This window comes from Xenopus laevis, chromosome 7S (genome assembly GCF_017654675.1).
Source record: "Xenopus laevis strain J_2021 chromosome 7S, Xenopus_laevis_v10.1, whole genome shotgun sequence".
Taxonomy (NCBI): Eukaryota; Metazoa; Chordata; class Amphibia; order Anura; family Pipidae; genus Xenopus; species Xenopus laevis.
This window is the reverse complement of record NC_054384.1, coordinates 77,539,870-77,565,916: the sequence shown is the minus strand read 5'-3', so window position 1 is coordinate 77,565,916 and position 26,047 is coordinate 77,539,870. Positions and strand designations below refer to the sequence as shown.

Genomic DNA, 26,047 nt, shown 5'->3' with positions numbered 1-26,047 from the left:
ACTCTCTCTTTCAGATTCTCTCTCGCTTCTACGCCTCCACTCCCTTCCAACCACCCCAGTGTGTTTCTCTCACTCCCCCCTCCTTCTCTCTGTGGTCCTCAGGAAGAAGACAGTTTGAAAGCTTTCCGCTTTGCTCTGGGCAGAGTCTATGCTCTTAAAGCCAATCAGTGCCGGCGCTTCAGGCCCAGTGGGGCTCGGCAAACATTAGATCAATAAGTTGTTAGCACCATTCTGTCAGCTGTAATGTGGAGATTGATTGTGCGGGAGCCCTGGTTTGCCGGTTGCCACTTCCCCAGACTGATGAAGATGACAGATTAAGGGAATAAGAGAGAGGAATTAAGAGATCTGTTTCGTCAGACAAGTTTGCAGGCAGGAGATGTGTTGGCCCCTTTGAGCAACGCCTCTTGCCAAGTCCTGTCGTGTATTTTAGGGCGCTTAACACTGTGGCAGGCTCAGTGGAAGAGCTCTCTAAAGTCACTGTGGTTAAGTACTGCCTCATTAGCTGGGCAGAGGGAAGATATGCTGCCGCCTTCTAATACGTTGGCTCCTGCAGTTGTGTTTGCCCTGCAGGTTGCTCTTTAATAGCACAGAGAGTTCCCGAGACAGCACGAGAAAAGACAACATAGTGGGAAAAGAGGGAAGGCGGAGGAGATGAAGAAGCCATAAAAAGGATTCATGGCATATGTTAAGGAAGGCAAGGAGTGAAGTTGCATATATACACGTAAACTAGTCCTTTTGCATTGCTAGCAAGCTTTTTGTTTGGTTTATAGTGCACAAAATACATGTCCATAAGCACAATATCAAAAAAAAGGCCTGTTTGTGGGTCTGTTTAAATAGCTATACCAGAACGGTCATATCTTTACAAAAAACATCTTTAATAACGTTTTTCAAAGTCCCAAAATGAGCATCTGATTATTATTTTCTGTCACCACCTTCTAATTTAAAGGGTCACTGTTACTAAAATATTTGTATGTGGTAGAGGCTGATCAGGTGCCCATCAAAGCTGCTGAAGGGTTCTGAAACTGACTTCTGGATGGGAGATGAATTCCTATGCTTATGTTCTATGTGAGCCTTATTTTGCTATACTCGGTTGCTGACCAAAAATGTAGGGTGCCATCAAAGGCACCCGATCCAAATTTTCCATCCAGCGCGATCAACGAGTCGACCGATATTCAAGTCTTCTGCCGATATCGGTCTGCTCTTTTCCCACCATACATGCACCGAATATAGTATGAAAATTAGTTTCGAATCTATGGCCACCTTAAAAGACAGGCTGGTGTCTCAAGCTCGCTGGATAGCACATTTGCTGCTCAGAGACTGAATTTACTTTTTGTTCAGCTACTTCCACGGATGCAAACATAATGGGCATCAACAATAGATCTGCAATTTACTTTGCATGTCACATCTTTTGTGTACACAGCAAATAGTTAGAGTATTCTGTTATGGGCAAGGCTAAGTGGATGTTTGTGGGGTCATTCTGCGAGTGGATTGGGGCTTCCTTTGGTTTTGTTCTAACAGGGCTGCATTTAGAGGGCTGCAGAGAGAAAACGCTGGTAGGTTGATCCCCAAATGTAACAAAAGAAATTCTGTAAATCAGTTGGCCCAAACTGAGCTATACAGTATCCTTTGGCTGATTTATAAATAGTATTCAATGTTATTGAAGATAATTTGCCATGGCATCTTCTGAGTTCTTTCTGAGGCTGGGGAACTGGGCAAATACCCCCTCTGCCTTGCCTTATATTTGGCCTAAGTTGTGCCAGACCCTAACTGCAAGTAAAGAAAGGCAATGAAGTACTGAGCCTAGTGCCATGTGGACATTGGAACAGGTCCAGACTGAGAATTAAAATAGGCCCTGGCATTTCAGGTACACAGAGGCCCAATCGGCAAACATAGAGGCCCATACAGCCCCCACCAGCCCACTAAATAGTGACTTTCTATGGCACCTTATAGCAGCCCCTCTGGCATTTGCCAGAACCCACAGATTGCCAGTCCGGGCTTGCATTGGAATACCTTTATGACCCTGAGCTCTTTACACATGAAGAATTTCCACAGCTGCAGAAGAAAACTCCCTGGTATTGCCACCTTTGCAATTCTTAGAAAATGAGCCCCTCTGCTCTGTTGTCCCTTTAACTCCACCAACTGTATCTGAAAAATAGCCCAAGCTGGTCTGGATCTGTACACATATATTTTGATGTTTTGGCACTTTGCCGTACTTTACTCACCCTGGATGCTTCTCGCTAATTAATGTTTAGTAGTTTTCATAGTAAATTTAAAATGTTATCCCTTCTTATATACAGTAGTTTGGTGCCAGGTTATATCCTCACATGGCAGAACAGGGGCCAATTTCATAAATCATCCCAGAGATCTAAGAGACTGTAATCAGCGGTGCCAGAACCTACCTCAATCCCACACACATCTGCTACAGTGCATGCCAATAAACACAGGCTGTTAGGATAGCTTGGGTGCTAAACAGACATTGAGCAGACATCAAGGTGTGTCTGTCTGTGTGTGTGATCTGTGAATATTATTTGTGTTAATTGCATGATTATGTTTTTATGTAATATAAAAGATTAAGGATAGCACCTGTGCTGATACTTAGGAGGCAATTAAATCCACATGTAAGCACAGGCTCACCTTGGTGCAATCAATATCACTACTTCTCTGTGTATGTTGCTTTGTTGCACTGGTAGGGGGTCAAATATTCCTAGTCTGGAGTGGAAATATTTCTATAGCATACCATCCAACTGTCCCGTTTTTTTTGCGGGAAAGTCCCGATTTTGAAAGCTCAACCCGAATTGTTACTGAAATGTCTCGACTTTCTATTTGATCTCCTGCACTGAACAGCCAAAAAAAGATACAATGTTTCTAAAATTTATTTGGCTTTTGGCAGAGAGCCCAGAATACGTGGCAGGTGCACTTCAATACTTTTGTAACATTTTAAGATGATCAAAGAGAAACTATTGTAACAATTTAAGATATGCAGGTCTCTTGGGGAAACTGGGAATTGCAGCGAAAGGGCAATTCACCTTGAAAAACTTGTAAAACTGTAATAACCCACAGAAATGTGTTCAAACTTTCATAACTTGCCAAATGTTGTAAAATGAACATGGTAATTAGTGGGTGTGGCCACAAAATGGGCCTCTTTCTCTTTCCACAATGTTGGGAGGCATGTTATACTGTACAGCTTGAACATAGGACATCACTGCATCACAATACCAATCCATCTAAACATAACACAGCATTATGCCAGAGCACAGGCTGACCATAGAACATCACTGCATGAGAAAAGCATCCAGAATACAGCCAGAATATATCACAGCACTGCAGAGTAATATGAACTGAGCATAGCATAGCATTACATCACATTCCAGTCTGAATGTAGTGCAGTTCTACAACACACTACAGTAAAACAAAAGAGCATAGAAATGTGGTAGAGTACTAAGTGAGTATGCAGTGTAATTGGCACTGAGCTGTAATGTGTATGGAGTAAATGAACCAATTAAAGGGGTAGTTCACCTTTAAATTAACTTTTAGTATGATGTAGACATTGATACCAGCGCTGAGAAATATGTTGGTGCTCTTTAAATAGATATTAATAGAATTAATAATAATATTCTGAGACAATTTGCCTCCATTTTTATTGTTATTTATCTTTTTGTTCAGCAGTTTGGTATTTCAGCAGCTATCTGGCTGCTAGGGTCTTTTTTACCCTAACAAGCAGGCAGTCAGTTTTTGAATAACAGGTTACCGGATAATGGATCCCATTCCTGTATAAATAAGAGAGGGCCTGCATAGAAAGATAAGTAATAAAAGGTAACAATAACAAAAAAATTGTAGCCTAACAGAACAATCGTTTTTGGCTGCCTGGGTCAGTGACCCCCATTTGAGAGGTAAAGTGGAAGGCAAATAATTCAGGAAACATAAAATTTAAATAATGAAAACCAATTGCTAGTGTTACTAGGAATAGGGCATTGTATAAGTTAATTTGGTGAATGACCCCTTTAACAATTTTTTAAAATCAGCAAGAAATCAGTGTATAGGAGCATTTTGAAATGTTAAGTATGGAGTCAGGGTGCCACAGAGTATGAAATGAATTTGTTGGTGAGACAGAGTGAATGCACAGCGATGATATTACTGGTGGAGTAAATATGGAGTATAAAGCATAGGATTGACTTGATACTGTGTGGGCATGGGTATGGGGAGAATTTGCCCATGAGCAGGACTGAGCTTTTAGTAGAAGTCATTATGTTGGGAAGAAAATGGAATATAATTGCTGATAGGAAGGAATGAGTATGGATCAAATGTCACTGAGCTAGAGTGAATGTGGAATTCATTTTGGCAAGGAATAGAAATGAGTGTTTAGTGAAGCACTTAGGATGCATGTGGAATAAAAACATCACTGGGATGCCATAGGATGCATTGTATGAATAATTATAGAAAGAATAGGCCACTGAATAGCTATGTGAATGAATGAACAAACTGTGTTCTGGTTAGGAATAAGTGTGTAGAGAAAATGCACCACTGAGCTGGAGTGAATATACTGCTCTGGGGTTGCTAATGTGACTGACCGGGCACATTTAGAGTCAACCTATCACCGGGAATGGAGGAATGTTTTTGACCTGAAATAAAAGATTTGTGTTGCAATTTGTCTGCTGTGTATTTCTATGAGCACAGAGGGGGAGTATGTCATGCAGTATGTGTGTTTGTTTTTATCTAGTGCGGGTGAGCACGTCTGTGTGTGGGTAGGTTCTGGCTCAATACTCGAGCCTGTAGGTTTCTGCCTTTCCCCTGTTTGCCGTGTTCCTGGCAAAACTAATTTCTGGAGGTTGCATGGAAATCTGCCAGTGTTTGTGTATGTGCAGAATTCGTGACCGAGCATACTGTCTGTCTGTGACTTTGACTAAAATTTGCCTGTGTTTGTGCATCTTCCCTGTAACGCTATCCAAAAATGTTTTATCACGTTAACTGTGTACACTGCTTCAGGGCTGAGTTACCCACAGGACACCTCCAACTATAGACACAACTAGAGGTGTCTCATGTGGAAAAGTGGGGCTTTGCTCAGAAAATCATCATTGCCTTCAAAAATCCATACCATGCATATTATAGCATGCTGCCGATATGCAGTACCGTATTTCTGCTGAGATCCTCCTGTGAGTTGTATGACAGTGAAGGGGTTAAGAATCCTTCTGTAAGGAGAATACAATATCTGCTAATGAACTGGTACCTTCAGCTCTCTCAACCAATTCACTTAGCACTCTCAGATTTTATACTCGGTTATCCCATCCTCCCGCAACACCCACATGTAGTTTTTTTTTTGTTTTTTTTTAATTAGTGTGCAGTGCATTGAGTCCATCTGTACGCAGCAATCACCCTTAGTCTGCCAGAGCAAGTACTTTACTGAAGCAGACTTGCTGGGAAAGATGCTGCATCTGTAACAAGCCCTTGATAGATGAGAATATGAGGCTTCCAGTGACAGCCAACCTCTTCCTTCCTGCCGCGTGCAGCAGTAACAAGCTCCCAGCCTCCCCCAGTCACATAATAAGAGGGTATTGATTGGAAATCTGTGCAGGGGGACGCTGTAATTGTATATTAGATATTTGCGTTGGCTCGCACAGCTCACTAATGCAAAAGAGTCTGACGTTTCTGTAGCATCCACAAGCAGAAGGGCAGAGAGAGGCAGAGGAGACAGGGAGGGAAGTAAAGACAGCTGCAAAGGCAGAGAGACAGCCAGGAAAAGGAGGAGAGGCGAACAGTAAAGGGATAAGGCAGGCTAAGGTGCCAGAGAATCGCTAGTTAAAGGAGGCTGAGTACAACCCCAGGCTCCTTCCTTCCCAGTTCCTCAGCACCAGGGTTTGAAAGCTGTGGAAACACACGAGGGACAGATGATGAATCTCAGTAAGGAATAACTTGCATTCAATATTTTTGTAGCATAAAATCTTTTCATTGATCCTCTCTCTGCGTGAGCACAGACTGATGTGCCACATAGGGAGGAAGGAAAACACAATTGCTGTGGGGGTGAGTTGCGTAGGGGGGTAGTTTGACTACTGCTTTTTGCCTATTGATTTGTTTTTATTTTCTTTGATAGCTTAACCAACCCCTTTGCTGCATATACTATATATACATATATATTTATATATGGATTTCAACAATGTATATTTGATGATAAGAACTATTTCTGAAGCTGATCTTTTAACCTGATTTTTGTTTTTCTTCTCGTTTTCCTCCATAACCCCCACCCTGCAACCTCCCCATGTTCCTTCTCTCTTGCTGTTTCCCCCTATATCCTTTTTCTCAGATGACTTTTTAGGCAAGAAGAGAGAATGCTCCCCCAACAGTAACAGCGAGTGCCCTCTGGAAAGCAAGAAAGCCAGAAGCGAGTCTCCGAAGGGTAAGCGTGCTTCCTTAAAAACTGCTGGAGGGAGGAGGGGGTGGTGGGGTTGCTGGAGGGCGTGGTCGGAGGGAGGGAGAATTGTCAAGGTGATGTGTTTGTGGAGTTTCAGAGTGTAGCATGAGGTAATAGAGAGGGATACTGAATGGATTCAAATGGCTCATTAGTTTGGCAATCCTTACAGTGCTATTAGTGGTGTTGCCCCCCTTTTACCGTAATTATCGTTTTGCATATTGATGGGTGTTAATGAGGCGACCAAAACTTTACATGATGTCAGTCTAGACATCCGATCATCAACCAATAATCCTTGGTTGGTTTGACGGCAAGGGACCAGATGAGGAAGGCTAGTGATAAATATAGAAGATTTGCTTGCCAACTGTGGCCCTATAAATACACTAGCTTTGCATGTGCAGAAGGGTCACTCAGCTCATCACCTTTAATATTTTACAAACCCAGATCAGCTATGAAAGAACCATTCCAACCAAATGCGACTGTAATATCAACAGGCGTTATTCACCTGTCTAAGATTATAATGCTAAAACTTTGTCCCAAAAAGAGGAAATCAATAACCTTAACAAATAGGTAGCTTTTCTAAATGTGCCATATGCAGCAAGTGCTGTTCCATGTATGCAGCCCTATTGGAAGATATATATAGAATGAGAAATATTCTTATTTATGCCAGTGTTTAGGTAGGCTTTCTCATGCGATTGTCACTACTTGTAATTGCTAACGTTAATACGGTAAGAGACTCAAATGCTGTTAGTAGGATTTTTAATTCGAAAAGAGCGAACTTTTCGAATTAAACAAACATCTTGGTCTATAAGAAATACAAGACATATTTCAGCATACTGAACATACTCAGTAATAGTATCTGAGTTTAGATATAGAACAGTACATAGTTCTACTAGGTGTGGGTGCAAATTCAATGATTAGCCTTTTTTTTTTAAACAGTAAATAAAACACATGCACTGTAGAGGATCACAGTTCATGTTTTTAATATATTTAATATTCAGTTTCACAGATAATTGTAATCACCTGGTTTCATTTTTTTTCTACCCAGAAAATCATTTTAAAGCCTAGTTTATCTATTGTTGGGAGACATTTTGATCAAATGTCAAACAAGAATTTGCTATATATATATATATATATATATATATATATATATATATATATATATATATATATATATATATATATATATATATATATATATATATATATATATACACTGTATTTCTGTATAGATCTATACAGTTACTGTTAGCTGTTATATACACCCCGTTTACATACTTATTTGTCATTATTAGTGTTTTGGCCTTATGCAGAGCCATATTTTATATTATACACTAACTGCGTGACTCATACTACACCCCTTCCCGTGACTGGCAGTTTTCTTTGTGTGCATCTATATTCCCGAATAATCTGCAGCAGCATTAGTCACTTGAAGTGAATGGATTTATATTGGATCCTCCTGCCCACCTTATTTTATTTCATTTTTGCAAAGCCACATTCAGCTTCCTGTGATTTCTCCTTTGAAGCAGCCAGAATGCATCTTTACATCGTAGCTAGCAGGTGTCCAGCTTTAAAATTGAGCCAATGTTGATACCCATACCTATGTTTCAGTTCTATCTGATTACCAAGCCTTTCGAAGCTGTATGTGACATGGGCAAGGCTACATTGTGCACTGCTGGGCAGTAGGAAAATCAAAACAGCACCTAAAAGGAGTATTGCTGGAAAATTCCTGTTAACCACTAATACTATTTCTTCTCAGAGGGAGGGGAAACTCCCACTTTAAAACAGTTATATTAGTTAATATATAATGTCCTGAGAGCAAGCAGAATGCACCCCAGCCCTAGCAATTAATTCACAAAGCTCCTGTTCTATTCATGAAACATAATGAATCATAAATAATTAGTGTTTTTATTTTGGAGTCTCTGTAAATTCATTCCCTTTTTTGAGGTCTCTTTGAATTTGTCTTATTATGTGATTAAATTGTCACAGTGAATCTACTGAATATATATTGCCTTAAACTGGAAATTATGTTTCCAGTCAGTGTCGGACTGGCCCACAGGGATACCAGGAAAAGTCCTGGTGGGCCCAGGTGTCAGTGGGTCTATTTCTTCTAAACATTTGGCCTATTTCATGGCCATTCCCTATTTCTGAGAACAAAGAAGCTAAATAGGTGGAATAATAGATTATATGTATGTATGTAAAGAAAAGAGACTAGGAAAATAGCCCCTGGTCTAAAAACCTTTGGTGGGCCCCTGGTCTAAGGTTTTGTGGTGGGCCCCTGGTGTTCCAGTTATAAGCAGCTACAAAACGCCAGAAAAAAATACCCTGCCATAGACAGTGCTGAGGATTCCCTCTGCTAAAACACACATAGAGACAATTATCATTAAATTAAGTAGGTTCTACTTGTAGCTATGTGTGTCTTTACCTTTAGGGCTTATTTCTGCGCAAAATGTCATGATTCGGTGCCAAAATCCACCGCATATGCCTGCACCCAAGCGGAGACAATGCTTTAGGGTGCAGGTAGAGCTGAAGCAGTGGGGGAGAGGATTCTTGGCCTGCATTTTTGCACAGGATAAGATCTGCAGTAGTGTGGCCCTAGCCGCCCTTGCAAATGCCTAAGGATGTATTTCATAGGTAAAACAGAAATATTGATTCAATCGCACAATATTATTTGTGTCACTTTATTATTATTATTATGTTTTGTGTTGCCCCAAAACATTTATATAGTGCTAAATCGTACAAGGTAGGGTTACTTTTATCAGAAGCCACTGTATGTTATTGGAGGAAACCAGAGTTTCCTTGTGAATTGATTTAGTAAGATTAACTTGTCAGCCTCTGTTGAACTGAGCCTTGGGATTATTGTATAAAGACAATGCTGAAGGTAAGAAAATCACACATATTGCATATTGGACTTGCTAGCGTCCTCCTCACCTGTGATGGTGACTGGGTTATTCAGTGCATATTCTTTGCATTACAAACCTTGTTTTATTTATAGCCAATTTATTCAAGCTCACTTTCCAGACCCTTTTAGTTCATATGCATGTTTCTGAGGCATGTGGAAAAATGTTAGACCTTTCAAGATGTGCAGTGGTAGTAGTAGTGGGTAAAGAGCCCTTATGGGTCACAGTGTACACCTCTCCTAATCAACCCAGAGTTTATGTTGCAGAACTTCCCATGTAGCAACTCCTGATGAAGTCTGTGTAATCATAGCACTTTTGAAACCTACTGAAATATATGTCAGTCTGATGGCTGCAGAATGAATGTCATTCATATATCACATTTTATCAGTTTTTTCATAGTTTTTGCAGGCTGCACATCCCAGGGCTAGATAGAGCTCTTCACTAAAGTAGGGTTGCATTAGTAGCAATATCCAGCATGAATATCCAGCATGACAGACAGGTTTTCCCCATTGCTCTCAGGTCTCTTGCACCCCGCCACATATCACTTGAGAAAAAGCTGGGCTGTCTGTTTGCTCTGCGATCTACTCAACCTTTCAAGCTGCTGGAAAGCCAGAGCAGCAACTGCTAATTGGCGGGTTATGAAAGCTGTAGCTGTCACCAGATAATTGTTCTTATTGCCATTCGGAAGGGAAGACAGACAGACAGATGCTTGGGTCTGGTTTGTCCGTTGCTTCTCTGGTGCCTGCAGGAGATTTGGCCGGATCAATGTCCAGTCCTTGGCCATATTAACTCTTAATGACTTGAGCAGATACAGAAAAGCTGCAGTGAGCATGGTATTAAGGAGAGCTGAGTCTGCTCACAGCTCTAGATATGGTTTGTCTGGGCTACCAACTAATTAATTACTACCAAACTGTGTTTTTAGAACTCTCAATAGGTTGTAGAGTTAACCTTTGCCCTGCCGTCAGAATGAACAAACCTTTTTTCTACAGCAAATGTTAATGAATTATTATTTCGATTTTGACAGATTTTTACTTACTTTTGATGTACACAATATCTGTACTTAGTTATGGAGAAATGTAGCTTAAAATTAAAGTTCTGAATGTCATCCGAGTGTTTGCATTTGCTTTGGAAAGCAGTTGGTGTGTTTTAAGGACAGAGTGGTACTGTACCTCTCTTGAGGAAATAATTCTGCCATTAGCTTGAGCTAAAAGGTGTCAGTTAGTTTGTGATTGATATTTGCTCAGTTTAGCTTTAAATATTTTAAGCTAATAGGCCAAGTTGGGATCTTCAAGGAGTATGGTAAAGTCCTGTACAATTTAACCCCTCACATTGGCTACCAAGTGCGCTGATTGTGGCCTGATTGGTCAGATCACTATTCAGAGGTATGGGCCTATGCCTTCTAGGTCAACTCATGAGTCAATTCATTTTAGTTCAGCACTGCAACCCAGTTTGATATGCCAAATCAGAGGGGACCTATAAATGTGTTGATGATAATACAGTTGAACAGCAGCTCTCAGAAATCCCCAAAAATCGAAGTATATCCGAAGTAGTAATTTAGTCTGTCTAAGCCACTCGTAATGTGGCCAGCCTTTGTTTTAGGAGCATGCCCAAAATTGTGCAACAAAGGCCTTGTATTTACATTGTTCTCAAAACCAGAAGTTAGGTATGGGGCCCATTATATCCAGCTGCTGTGTCCCAATGCCCTCTATACTAGCATTGAATAAACCCAGGGTATAACAACTATAGCAAAGTGCTAAAAGTCATTGTCAATGCATTAAAGTCTCCTTAGCAAATGAGCCACAAGGACTTTTTAAAATTTAAATTTCTGACCATTTACAAAATCTGACACTTGAATGGGAAAAATTGAACGAGAAGTGGCAGTAAAGGCCGGTTAAGAACCAGTGTCTTCAATGTAAAACAAGAAGGCAGTAGATTAAAATCTCCCCAGTGTAAAATTAATGACTATATTTATCCAAAGGAACCAATCCCCATTAACAGACATGAGACATCTTGGTAACATGCCTGGAAGGCTTTAACACAAAACCCTCTCTGACTGCATATATTCTTTTATCTCCTATAATCCTGCCATTTTTCAAAGCTTATGAAGTGGTAATTTTAGTACTGAGGACAATAAAGGCCCTGAGATCAGATAACTTCCCTCTAGCAGTGCAAAGCATTTTTAAAGACATAACTAATACTGCGGCAAAGGTTAAATGATCCAGTGTCAAAGGCCCATGTCACAGGTCCCTACTGTGAAATTTGGGGGCGATGCATTATGATAATATGTGTAACCTTTTACTGTTCATTGCTGCTACTTTGTAAACCTGGGAAGGCAAATATAACTATTTTACAGCCTGAGACACAACACAAGAAATATAGAAAATATACTATGAAGAAGTAAACATGATGATTAAGACTGATTGTATTTGCTCTTCTGTGTTTCTAGAAACCTCCCAGACTCCTCTGCTGGAGGAACGGTTGGCGCAAATGACACCCGAAGAGCATTACAGACGCATGATGTCAGCACTTAACGAGCATGGCAGCTTTGAAGAGCAGCAGCAACGCCTTTACCAGCTGGCAAACACAATGGCAGTGCCAACTCACAGTGGTAAGAGCCACCAGTTTGTATATTCTAATGATTGAATTTAATTTGATGAGACATATTTTATCCTGTACTTTAAGGTTTTAATATTGTGCGGCTTAGTACAGAAATGGATAATTGGTTATCTTAGTCAACTGAGTAGTTAGCTAAGTCAACCAAATTTAAGCATACAAGGACAAGGAATACACCAAATCCAGTACGGTTCAGGATTTAACCAATTCCAAGCACTTTTTGCAGGTCTTCCAGCAAACGTAATGTAAATTTGACATTAAGGCTCTGGACAACTGAACACAGCAGATTTTTGGAATTTGTAGAGTTGATTGGACCGTCACAAATGCAAATTAGATATCAAGTTTAGTTTGGTATTTGCCCATATCTTCTGTGGAATAAACACATTTGGCGTATCTCGAAGTTGTGTTCAAAATAATAGCAGCATGTTTAAAAAAAAAGTGAATAAAGCTCAAAACCTGTATAATAGCTTTTATTTCCATACACACAAATGCATTTGGAACACTGCGCATTCTCTTCCAAATCAAAACATGAATAAAAATTGATCAAATTTGTGTTATTCCTTTAAAGAAAGCAAAGAAAAGAGAATATTAGGCTGTTCCAAAATGTAAACTCTTCAGCATGTCTTTTTTTAACAATGGGACTTTACGGGGGCTTCTTGCCAATAACTTGGCTTCACATAGGCGTCTTCTAATTGTAAAGGTACTCACAGGTAACTTTAGCCCTTTGATCTTCTGAGCTGATCATTGACTGAATATTTGCCATTTTGGCTATTCTTTTTTCTATTGGAATGGTAGTTTTACATTTTCTCCCACGTTTTTCAGGTTTTGGTTGCCATTTAAAAGCATTTCAAGTCATTTTAGCTGAGCAGCCTAACATTTTCTGGACTTCTTTATATGTTTCCCCTCTCCAATCAGCTTTTCAATCAAAGTACACGTTCTTCTGACCAATGTCTGGAACAATCCATTTTACTAAAATTTTGAGAGAGAAATGCACTATAACCAGCCTGCAACATTTGCTGCCTTCCTTCCTTAAAAAAGGGCCTTAAAGGAGAAGGAAAGGTTAAAACTAAGTAAGCCTTATCAGAAAGGTCCACCTAAATATACCAGTAAACCTTCAAAGTAATGCTGCTCTGAGTCCCCTGTCAAAAGAAACACCACATTTCTTTCCTTCTATTGTGTACACATGGGCTTCTGTATCAGACTTCCTGCCTTCAGCTTAAACCTCATTGCCCTGGGCAAGAGCATGCTCAGTTTGCTCCTCTTCCCCCCCCTCTCTGCTGTAATCTGAGCCCAGAGCAGGGAGAGACTCAGGCAGGAAGTGATGTCACACCACGTTAATACTGCAGCTCCTATCCTAAACAAACAGAGAGTTTCTAGAGCTTTTTACTCAGGTATGGTAAAACATTCTACAGAATAAATATAGCATTCTAGCTTGCACTATTGCAGCTAATCTATTGGCAATAAAATGCCTCCGTAGCTTTCCTTCTCCTTTAATTGACACCTGTTTTTTCACAGAATTAATGACCTCACTAATTGAACTCCACACTGCTATTATTTGGAAAAAGCTATTATTATTTTGAACAAGCCTCAATTAATGATTCAATTTACACAGAATGGGCAGCATGCATGTCATGACTGTTGGATCTATTGGTTTTTTATTAGTCTATTAATTCTGCCATGTAGTAAATTATTTGCCATGTAGAAATATAATTTTCACCAAAAGCAGTGATTGATCAGGTAAGTGATGTCGGACTGCTATTATGCTGAACACAACTGTATGTATTTCAGTCGCCATCTCATTTTCCTTTTCCCTCGTTCCCACTTACAGCAGACCGCTCCTTGGTTACCATCTTATTAGTAAGCTTGGCATTTTCCAGCATTTGTTCAGCTACAATTACAATCATTCTGTAAGAGTCAAAGGATCCTGAAAGATGTAGCTGTTCTAATATTTATACCAGCAATATATGAATGGCCCATGTGCAACATTCAAAAACACAGTTTCAATTTCTCAGCACTGAAATGTCAGTGTGGCACCTGTGAGGGCAAAGCATTAATCAGACACTTGGTACATTAGTCCTGTGTGGTGCCTTGAGGTTGTTATGCTCCTGGAACCTTGTTCTTTTTCCCTCAGCTATGATATAAATGCAGATCCACAAACATTTCTTTGTTTTCTGCTGTCTGATTTTAATCTGCCACCCGATCCCAGCTTTTCTCAGAGCCTCCTGTGTTCTTATTTCCAATCTTTATGATCTTCCATCAGTTCTAGCAAAATCTATTTGTATATTGTTCAGAAGCAGAAAATGAATGTGTTGGGAAGTTGGGTGCTGTGCCATATACCTGATGTGTACGAATCACACACAGACAGTATCAACAGAGATAACATTTTGCTTGCCTACTAGTTAAATGAGCAACCAGGTCAACTAGGAATGTTACGTTGTATAAAATTCAATGGACATAGCAGTGACCAGAGCAGGAACCTATACAATAATATTTATACAGTTATCAGTATGCAGAGCCTTAGCTAATGTCATTTTGCTGAATAACAAATCCACTTACATTGAACTGATGTCCCCTGTGATTTTTTTTTTAAATGTAAAATGTCTTCTATATATACCGATAGCTAGTATATATTATGTGGCAGTAAAATGGTATAAAATGTATTAAAAGAGTGCATAAAATACCCTTTTCTTCTGTCTCTGTATCCTGTGGTGGAAGGGTTGCCTACAGTAAAAAGAAGTAAGAACACAAAACTGATACCTATCTCATTGTGGTCAGACAAATTTAGCTTTCACAGACTTGTGCATCCCCTAAGATATTCCTGTGACTGCATCAAACTCAGGAAGCCCACTGTAGATTAATCTGCCACATCTCATCTTCATAGAGCATTTCTGAATCCAGGAGAGAGTGACAACCCATAACCTAGAGTTACAGAAACTAATTTATAGGCTTCTTAAAGTGGCCCAAACCAACATTATCTGTGATGGCCACCACTGATCTCAGTAAAGCTGTTTCTGATTACATTGTTACATTGTATGCAGTTTGTCATGTAATGTACCTATAAGAGAGCTAAGGAACATTGACAGTGAGCTTGCAATTGAGTGTAAATGCGTAGCTGACAGTGTTTGGATGGAGCCTAAGAGCAAACCAAGTAAGAGCCTCCAAGAAATGATCACACAGTTCCTCACACTTACAGATTAGCAGTGCACCTTCAGGTTTGTTAGATTGCAATTATATTTTACTATTTTTAATAATAATAAGTACTTGTATCTGGCATGTTTTATTCTCTATGCCTGCTTCCTTCTATCCCCTTGTACTAATGCCTCTTAAGGCTTTACAGCTGCATCACTGATGTTTATAGGCGTGATTGTGTTGGCATGCTGAGTAGATTTGTAACCATTCTTCACCCCTCAGTTCACAACAAGGTCTTAGAACCCATTGCATTATTGTCATGCCCTGTGAAACTGATTCAGTAAGACTTGTCAGCCTCAGAATATAACCAGTGTGCCTTTTCCCATGTTCCCTGCATTTTATAGGAACGTATTTTATCCTTGCAGTGTATTTAAGTCTCCTTCCTGCTCCTCCCACACCCCCTCACCCAGGGGGTGACTCAGTAAATTGCTTACGTTTACTTGAGCACTCCAGCTCCATGGCAGCAGAGCATGTGGTTTTGATTGTGAAGAACACAGGGGGAAAAGAGCAAAAGCAGGGGGGAATGTGCAAAGCTGAATAGTGAGCGAGTTCACGGAACAAAAGGGGCAAGATATGGACCGAGGGGGTGATAAAGAGGGGGATGAAGCAAATGAGCCACAAGGTAAAGTGGACAGAGATTTTCAGACAAGACAGCTAGGAATTCTAACTGGGCAAGCCACATGTTTCTGGGTGCCTCTGCATTCCAGGGGTACAATAAGGGAGCTTTTGTGTTTCGGATATGTCAGCCTGCCTGCTGTTTATTGAGTATTAACTTTCTCTTCCTCTGCAGATCTGCTCCGGGCTCGTCAAGAAGTTGCAGCAGCTGTGGTGAGAAATCCAGCAGCTATGGAAGCTCATATTCCATCTTCCAGTAACTCTTCGAGTCAGCGGCGGAAGCAGGGCCTGCCACAGCATCGGGACACCTCCCACTTCTCAGACAGGTAAAGTGGGAAGGTCAAAAAGAGCAGGAAAGCGGCACCTGATCATGTGTGTGGGCAAATTTACTTTTATTAGTTCACATACACTATTGGCCCCAGAATCTTCATGTGCACTGTGACAAATCATAGACAGTCAGAGCTGAATATACAGTAATATTTAAAAAAATATGCTTTTGCATACTTGTATTGTATGGTATAAACATTACCATATGTAATAACATAGCAGTAGTGGACACAAGTATATCATGTTCAACCCTCAGGGGAGAGGAATTACAGTATGGCTATATAGCAGTTAGTCTCTTTTTGGGAAGGCTAAGCCTTCTTTTTTTTTGTCCAGTTGTCAGGCAATAAAAGTTTATTGGCCCATTTGGCCAGTTTATTCTCATAATGCTCATTTTCTGCATTAGCATGTGAGTTTCATTCTTGTTCAGCATGGCTAATATTAATCCCATGGACTCTGGAAGCCATCCATTGCATTATTGCCTACCATTTCAGCTGCATGATCACTCCAATTATACCTAGAAAATTCTTTCCAGTCTAAGAGGGGTTATTGGAGCTGCCCGACTCAAATCCATTTGTAGTATTGTCTCACAAACATGATTGCAGTAAAGAAATATAAAATATGTTTTTTGGAACAGATGCTAGACTTAAAGTGGACCTGACACCCAGACACAAAAAGCTGCATAATAAACGTCCTTTTCAAATGAAACATGAAATCCAATATCTACTTTTTTTAAAGCATTCATAACTGTTGTAAACTCATTTAAAAACCTCAGCTGTCAATCAAATATTGTCTGCGCCGCCTCTATGCCTTAAGCATAGAGGCGGGGCAGACAATTACTTTCACTTTCCATTCAGCACTTCCTAGATGTCACTGCTCTCCACACATTCCTCATTCTCTTCATCTTTAATTGTGTAGCCAGGGCATGGGGATGGACATCAGGTCCCCCAATCTGGTGCACAAACAAGATTCTGAGATGATGCAAGGCTTGATTTAATAAAATGTCCACAAAATGGCTCCTGCCTGCTTGCTATAATTATGACTTCCTAGACTGAAGGAAACAAAATTTAAATGATTTATACAGTGTAATTAAAGTTAATTATTCTTGACTGATGTGATAAAATAGGATTTTGAATATTTTTTTTGGGTGACAGGTCCCCTTTAAAGGAACAGCAAAAAATTAAAGTGTTTTAAAGTAATGAAAATATCATGTAATGTTGCCCTGCACTGGTAAAACTGGTCTGCTTGCATCAGAAACACTACTATAGTTCATATAAACAAGCTGCTAAGTAGCAATGGCTGAAATTGAAAAAAGTCTATATGGCACAGGATAGTTAGTGGATAACAGATAACATTATGTTCTACAGAGCTTATCTGCTGTGTAACCTGAGCCTTTTCTCCTTTGAATAACTGCCCCATGGCTACACAGTAACTTATTTATATAAACAATAGTAGTGTTTCTGAAGCAAACACAGCAGTTTTACTAGTACAGGGCAACATTGCCTTATATTTGTATTACTTTAAAACAATTAAATTTTTTGATGTTACTGGTCCATTAAATCCTATAGATCCTACTGATAATTACTGAACATTAATGAGGTGCTATTATAGAACCTTAACTTATGCCTTCACGCTTGGTTATTGATCAGTACCTTAAACACTAAACAGTGTTGGACTGGCCCACAGGAATACCAGGAAAACTCCCGGTGGGCCCAGGTGTCAGTGGGCTCTCATACTGCTAAACATTTGGCCTATTTCACGGACATTACTTATTTCTATGATAACAAAGAGGCTAAATTGATGGAATAATAGATTATAGTATGTAAAGAAAAGAGACTTAGGAGAATAGAGATTAAATGAGGAGAGAAGAATAATAGTACTGAGAGTGGGCCCCTGGTGTCTCAGTCCGACATTATACAGTATATAGCAAAAGGACTTCAGATTAAAACACAAGGTAAATAATTATTCTATTGTGTAGTAGCAATAGACTAAACAAATACTTTGTGCTGTATATATGGGTGCCACCTCCATTGGCCTGCTAGATACAGAGGCATGGAGGCGTTGCTTAGATAGATGGACGTTTTAGCAGCAGTCTCAGCTCATGTATGGACCCTGCCTGTCCCTGTGTCTTGTCAGATCATTTGTCTTGCTTTATGAGCCTTTTTCATGGTGCAGAAGTTCAGGAGCTAATAAAATTAAGCTGCCTTTCCACACTCTCCCCGGTACAGGATTAAAAATAAAATATCAGTGAGCAGAGAGCATGCAGTAATAAAACTGTTCAGTGCTTTGCTATTTGACGGGCTGGGTTATTTTCCTCCGCTTCCTTCATTTTTTCTTTAATTCTCTCTGTTGTTATCCCTGCACTTATTTCAGACCATAGGCTGCAGAGGTCACTAAGGAAACCATAGTTATAGGACATGGGCCATTCTGTAACATTCCCAGTAATTTTGGTGTAATATGACCAGGGCCGCCATCAGAAATCGCAGGGCCCCATATGAAAAAATTTCCTGGGCCCCCTGGACTGTGCCCACCACAAGCCTCACCTATAGGTCCACCCCCACCACACACTAAAAGAAAAAAAAACATTGATGGCTATGGTTCCCACATGCTAATAATAATTAAATATTGGTGGTCAGGGCCCCCCCATTAAAAAAAACATTTGTGGTCAGGGCCCCCCATTAAAAAATATTGGTGGCCAGAACCCCACATGGGAAAAAAATGTGGTGCCCAGGGCCCCATCACACAACAGGGACCACAAAGGGTTACCTTTAGGGGGGCCCTGCCATGTTACACTTACTTCATTAGTGTGGCCCACCTGCTGTCAGTGAGCTGCCAACTACAGAAGGGAGGAGGGGAGCACAGGTGGCTGCATCTTCTTCCAGTGACAGCATTTTCTTCCCTTATTGGTCACAGAATGTCAAGTCCTGGTAAAGCTGCATGGTGATTGGATGAGCTGGAGGAGAAGTTCAAACCTCAACTATCCAATCCCTGAGCAGCTCAACCGGGACTTAAATTCAGTGAACAATAAGGGGAAGTAATGGACAGTATATACCTCCCCTTGTGCTCCCGCCCTGCCTTCCCGAAGTCAGCAGCTCTCAGAAAGCAGGGGGGCCAACCAATCAAGAAAGTGCAGCGTGGCCGGCCCCCGCTTACCCTCGAGGCCCCCTACAACTCTCCCACATGTCCCCCCGATGGCTGCCCTGAATATGACAATATTAAAATTTGATTGTGTTTATTATCTAGCTAAGGAAGCAACTGACTTTTCATTTTTTCTTTGAGTGCTTCCACCTACTGACAGACAGGGTTGATTTTAGGGATGGACAATATGGATGTTTGATCTTGATCCCCAGCCACCAAGGAGCATCAGAAAATGCCCTTTATAAAAACCCCATTGCGAAACTTTACTTTTTATCCCCCTGAAACTTGCTAAACAACCGAACTTCCAATTAAAATAAAAATTCATAGATGGGTATGCATCCAAACTGAAGTGGGAGTTTTAAACAGTCTTTATGAATTTTGTTTTTAAAGTAAATAGTTTATCAAAGTTCTCCTTTAACCCAAAATGCTTTTCCTGCTGCTAAAAACCAAACCGTTTGGTGCAGGGATTCTTTATCACTACCTTATAACAGGATCAGAAAGCAAGTTAAATCTGGCTCACAGCATGAGTGAGTTGTCTATATGTTAGATTGGGAAAAATAAACCTTTAATGCATTACTAACAGTAGATTGCAAATTGTGTTGCCAAGTAATACAGCAGTGTTTACTCCAGAATCCGCTATGTTAGTGATAATACTAGTGGCCGTGGGCAGCCTGTCATCAACCAAAATTTGGGTTGCTGCTTATTATCTCCTGTGTAAGCACAGGCCGATAGCCCAAAATGTACCATAGTCAGTCAAGGTTATATTTTTGAGTTGCTGATAGCCTCAAAAATGCAGCAATTTGGAAAAAATGGAGCATCATTCTTAGGATATTAGATTTTGGGTCCTTTCATCTGATCTAGGATCTCTGGCTCATTTAGAATCATTTAGAATAAATGCCCTAATTTCTCACTTTTGTTTACCATAATTATTGCTGCAAGCTTCAGGAAACTGCATTGGTGGCCCTATGGAAATGCTAAATTATAGGTACCTCTATAGGCTGCATACGGCTTTCTGAGAATGTTTGGGGTTAGCCCCTGCAGTAGGATCACATTAAGCATGACAGTGTTATGGAAACGTGAATGAGTGGAGGGTTTGCACTTTGGCTAACCCTCTCCATCATGAGAAAAGCTGCAGAAGCAGACACTCCAGTGCTGTGGGGATTGCATGGTTCCTGTCCAGCATAACTCCAGGAAAACCTCCCAACCTCCGTGTGGCCTGGATGCCTTCCAGAGAAGTCAGAGGAGTAGATGAAGAAAGCATTTTAGGGTGGGGGGAAAGAGTGAGTGTGTTGGAATAGGAATTTCTGGTTTTGGACTTTAGTTTCCATCTGGAAGAGAGAGAGGGCCCTTGTTTTTATTGCCAGGTTAGGGGAGATAGTGATGAGGCCAGTGTTTATTATCAGATAAAAGCACTTTGTGCACTCAGGGCCAGATCTTTAACAGTTGATGCTGGCAGAAGGGTTGATTCCAGTAAGGATGCAGGAGAGACCTGGGGCTTTCTATAGGATCAGTGTTTGGCAAACAAAAAGTGCAGTTGTTTTTCTTCTGTCTGGTGAGAGACTTGACAGGTTGGGATTATCTGGCTCTCTGAGGGAGCTATTGCCAGACATTTTCATTTTATTAAAGAGTGAGACAAACAGTGTCATCCTACAGACAGAAGATGGGCTCAGCCAGTCTGAAGTGCCTGTTGTCACAGTGTAGGGTGACTGAAATCCTAGGCAGACTGTATAAAGTGACACCAGGGCATGTTTCCTATTTAGAGATCAATTTTCACAGGAGAAACAATGTTTGCCTTTTGTATTTATGTCTATACATAATGACAGACTTTGCACCAGACTCCCCCTCTAACTGTCCCGGATCATTGATTTTTGGCTTCTTGTTCCGTCAGTCTTTAAAAGGTAGCACACCGTTCTGCTTGCTTTCATCTTCTAATGACACTATAAAAAAGAGAATCCCACAAATCTCTTCTCCGTGCAAATAAACTTCTCCTTTTTATTTCCACATTATACATTTTACTTCCAATCTATGGACAGCCCTCCTGATTAAAGGTATACAATCTTTTGATTGTTACTGCTGAACTAAATACATTTTGAACATATCTGTGGTTTTTGTGATTGGACGTCTGAGCAGGGGTTAAAAACACATGATGAAATCAATTGGCCCGGAGCTCTTCACTGGAGCGAACAATGCTTTGCCCTATTCCTTCCATTCCCAGTTTAATCGCGCGTGAGCGGAAGGTGGATTTATTGGCAGTGGCGTGGCAGCCACTGTGGTATCAGAGTGAGGGACGGACAGGGCTTGGCATGAGGTTAAGATTCCATCTTGCCTTCCTGTGGGAAAACAACATGGGAGGGGGAATTTCTGAGCATCTTCATGGCTCTGAAATCCATGACTTCCCCCATCTAAATGAATGCTGGGATCTTTTATCACCTGGCCCGCTGCCTTCCATCCCGGCAGAGGCTGTACACACAGGAATAGAAAATTGTTACCATGAAAAATGTGAGGATTAATTGTCATTTGAGCAGCACAGGCGCTGTATATAGTGTGTGTGTATATATATATATATATATATATATATATATATATATATATATTTATCAAATATTTTTACATTTTTACATTTTTGTGTATTTAAGTTGCAAGATGAAACAGCACCACTCCTTTGTAAAATAAAATGCCTTTATTGGAACCCTTTAGGGCATTACAGCAACGTTTCGGGTGGTCACACCTGACCCTTTGTCAACCCATGTCACAAAACTGAATTTGCTGTTGATGGGGTGCTGGGAAATGTGGTTCAAGAGCAGCTGCAAAATCACAGGCCGATGTACATACTCAAAATATCGAACTGTTACAGCATACTATATATATATATAGAGAGAGAGAGAGTCTATAGTGGTGCACTCGCAATACAAGCAACTGCCTGGGTGCTGGTTATAGCATAGTATAATAATCCAAAAAATATAAAACCGCACTCCAAGGTCTTGAAATAGTGAAAACAGTGGAAAGTTTATTTCAACGTTTCGGCACACTGACTCGGGCCGTCTTCAGGACTTCCTGAAGATGGCCCGAGTCAGTGTGCCGAAACGTTGAAATAAACTTTCCACTGTTTTCACTATTTCAAGAACTTGGAGTGCGGTTTTATATTTTTTGGATTATATATATATATATAATACACAAAAGCCATGAATATCCTGTAAATTATATCCTTATAAACGGTGAGTAGTGATGTCATCAGTTATAAACGGTGAGTAGTGATGTAATTTCTGTCACATGACTCACTAAAATTTGTGTATTATAATAAATAAAGTACCCCAGTTGTAAAATATGAGGATATTAGAAGTTACCTCGGAGTTCCATGACCTGTATAAAAACACTCGGCCTTCGGCCTCGTGTTTTTATATGGTCATGAAACTCCTCGGTAACTAATAATATCCTTATATTTTACAAGAGGGGGTACTTTATTCACTATATATAGTATGCAGTTATATACATAGTATATATATATATAGATATATAGATATATAGATATATATATATATATATATATATATATATATATATATATATACACATACTGTATGCTGTAAATTTTGAGTATGTGCATAGGCCTGTGATTTTGCAGCTGCTCTTGAACCACATTTCCCAGCACCCCATCAACAGCAAATTCAGTTTTGTGATATGTGATACACAGAAATGTAAAAATGTAAATGTAAAAATATTTGATGCAGATTGTGAAATATAGAAAATACTGTATCCACTACAGAAAATTATATGGATATCAGAAGACACAGAGAAGTTCCTTTTACTCCATATCAAAGACAGTGGGGTCTGACCAAATATTCTGCTGTTGTTTGAGTACAGCTCCCAGCATTCTTTTTCGGGGTTATATAAAAAGGCACTAAGTTTGCCCAGATAACGTAACCCATAGCAACCAGGCAGCATTTGCAGGTAACCTGTTTAAAAGCAAACACCTTCTTAGTTGCTATAGGTTACTCCACCTGGGCAAAAGCAGTGCCTTTTATGACACATGAGGGTTTCAGAGCACAGAGATATGTGACCATCCCCATGAATACTGCACTACCTGAATTTGGCAGTTTTGTGTTAATGTAAGTGCCCCCTCTTCTATCACCAAACGTGAATCTTTCAGACGCACAAGCTATGGTGTGGCTGCAGGCCGAAATGGTGGCTGATGGTAGATGGTAAGGGCAGAGTTGGCCTGCGCCAGCCAACACCACACAAGGTGCAGAGCAGGGCCGGACTGGCAATCTGTGGGTTCTGGCAAATGCCAGAGGGGCTGCTATAAGGTGCCATAGAAAGTCAGTATTTAGTGGGCTGGTGGGCGCTGTTTGGGCCTCTGTGTGGGCTGATTGGGCCTCTGTGTATTTTAATTCTCAGTCTGGACCTGGTGCAGAGCACATATAGGCTCCAGACAGGAGTTCTTGCTGCATTTGAAAATGTATTGTCTTTGTAATTCATTGTTTTAATATTTTGTTGAGGAAGCCTTTAAAGGGGTCCTTTAAAGTCAGTGCCGTTAAGCAACATGATTTATCTGTCATAAGAGCAGCCTGCCGGCAGACAAGGCAGAGTTAAGTGGGTGGCTGCTTGCTTTAACCGTGTAATGCGTAACCCCGTAATGACTTTATCTATCGATTATTTGAAGGCCATTAGCACTTATTGTTAAAGAAAAGTCAATACTTGAAAAGCCTTGTGAACCATTTGTCTCCTGCTAAAGGACATATCAAATTTAGCAGCATGCAGCGCAAATCCCTTAATGCCGTGCATGCCTGAAGCAGCCGCACTCTCAGGAGCAGAAAGCAGAGACAGATACATGGAATCCAGAGGCTAGTTGGCTGCAGAGGGAAAGATCATTTTAGCCGCCCCAGTGCCAAAAAGTCACTGGCTTTGCCTTGGTTCCCTCGGTGCTCACAAAATCATATTCATCTTCATTCACCTTAGATCATTGGGAAAAATGTGCAATATTTCACAATGCCATATTTTTTCCCATGATGTGCATCTAGCTAACAAGACTGTCTTCCCTCTATAATGTGCCTTTCATAAGGGGATTTTCTCCTTACATTTAACTTATTTTTCATTTGGCATAGTGGTGTTTTGATTATGTATTTGTTTTTGTTCATCTGTATTAACAATTGGCCATGCACCAGCTTTAAAACCTATAAATTCGGTGAGAAGTTGCTAAGAATTATATTATTTTTTTTATTAACCAACAGTAACGAACCATACACATATACTGACTGAAATACAAAGCAAATGTATGGGGAGGCCCTTGCCGGATATTTCTGATAGATTAAGAGTGGGTTATTTCCATAGAGACATTCCTGGTCAAATGTAGAAAGAGACCGCATAGGCTTTAATAAATATGCCGTTCATCTTTGGCTAAAGTGGAATGACTTCCTTCCAGCGCACACAAGCCTTATGATGATGCCATAATGCCATAGCTCTTATGTCCCTTTACATTGCTGAATTTTCAAATGTAATCGTTATGCAAATGCAATGTCTGCACTGCAGGCGTCACATGAAAATAATTTTAATACAAGTCTCACAAGCACTTCCAGTCAGCTGTCAATTTGAAGTTCAGTGCTATTGATTTCCAGTTGCTCCATGGGAAGAAGGTTACAGGATTCCTTCCCATTTCCATTATGGAAATGACTGAGAGGCAGACACAAGTGCACCTTCTAATTGCAGCAAGCTGACCGCCGATTTGTAGGTTCACACTTCCTCCCACCAGTGGTCCTATGGGAACCGTATCTATGGCAACAGTGCATCTAGGCCCTGCAGGACAGGGGTTATCGTACCTTGTAAAAGCTGGTAATGTGTTTTGGCTGTGTGCCTGTGAGATGGAGGTGTTTGAGAGTGCATCAGGGTCCCGTGCATCAGAGCACAGAAAGCTGCAAGGGTTATCTTGCTTCCTTTTTATAGCACACATACACAACCCTTCCTCTTAGTTGTGAATATGGGAGACGTTTATAACACGAGTGGTTGAGGCTTCTACATCACATAAGTGAGTCATTTGTTTTTCCTTTTGATAATAAGTAGACCTATAAAATATGGCTTGGGCACTGATCTGTGTTGAAAGTTGGTTATTGAGACAAGGTGGCTTTTTCCCTTCTATCTGTTTTCCTGGGAAGATTTTTGGCACAAAGCCTTGGCCAGTGTTTGTTCCTGTGGCAGCTTACTGTCAGTCAGAGTAGTGGCACCTTTGCTATTTTCTTTTAATCACTATATATAAATGGCCTGCAGAGGCAGCTGTCGTGACTGGTTGTGGATAAAGGATTCTCTGTGTGAGATGTCTGCTGGGCATAATGAGGGGTGGGTATTTGTGGCAAATGTCTTTTTTTTCTGGGGCTGGATGTGACTGTGCTACTAAAAGTTCTGCAGAATGTTTCTTGTATAAATCCTGCAGTCGGAGAAGACTAACTGTGATAAAAGGGTTAATCAGATGTGGGCTGGAGTGTTACAATCTATTTGCATATAATATATGGAATTTCTTGCTATATTTAAAGCTTTAAACTTGTATTGTGTTGGTGACCCTTAGCAATTCTTTGATATGGAATATGGTATTTCTGCCCAGTTGGACATAGTACTGTTAGTTTCTATTATTACAGAACTGTTCTGTAATCTACAGTGTGATTGTGCATATAGTCAGGTATAAGCAACGTAGGGGGTTCTTCACAGTGAGGACAGTGAGGTTGTAGAATGCACTGCGGGTGATTTTGTGATGGCTGATTCAGTTAATGCCTTTAAGAGATGATTTCTTGGACAGACATAATATCAAAGGCTATTGTGATACTAAATTCTATAGTTAGTATAGGTATGGGTATATGTAATTTATGTGAAAGTAGGGAGGGGT

The 26,047-nt window shown here is 40.4% G+C and overlaps 1 protein-coding gene across 5 annotated transcripts in view; it reads left to right on the top strand.

The window, feature by feature from the left end:
• The window catches only part of samd11.S (sterile alpha motif domain containing 11 S homeolog), a 138,237-nt gene that overhangs the window by 89,444 nt on the left and 22,746 nt on the right, over positions 1–26,047 (top strand). For all 5 annotated transcript variants that reach the window (XM_018227833.2, XM_018227832.2, XM_018227838.2 and 2 more), the window contains exons 6-8: positions 6,296–6,388; positions 11,747–11,908; positions 15,893–16,043. In XM_018227833.2, coding sequence (XP_018083322.1) covers positions 6,296–6,388; positions 11,747–11,908; positions 15,893–16,043 — 406 coding nt within the window. The remainder of the gene's footprint in view (positions 1–6,295; positions 6,389–11,746; positions 11,909–15,892; positions 16,044–26,047) is intronic.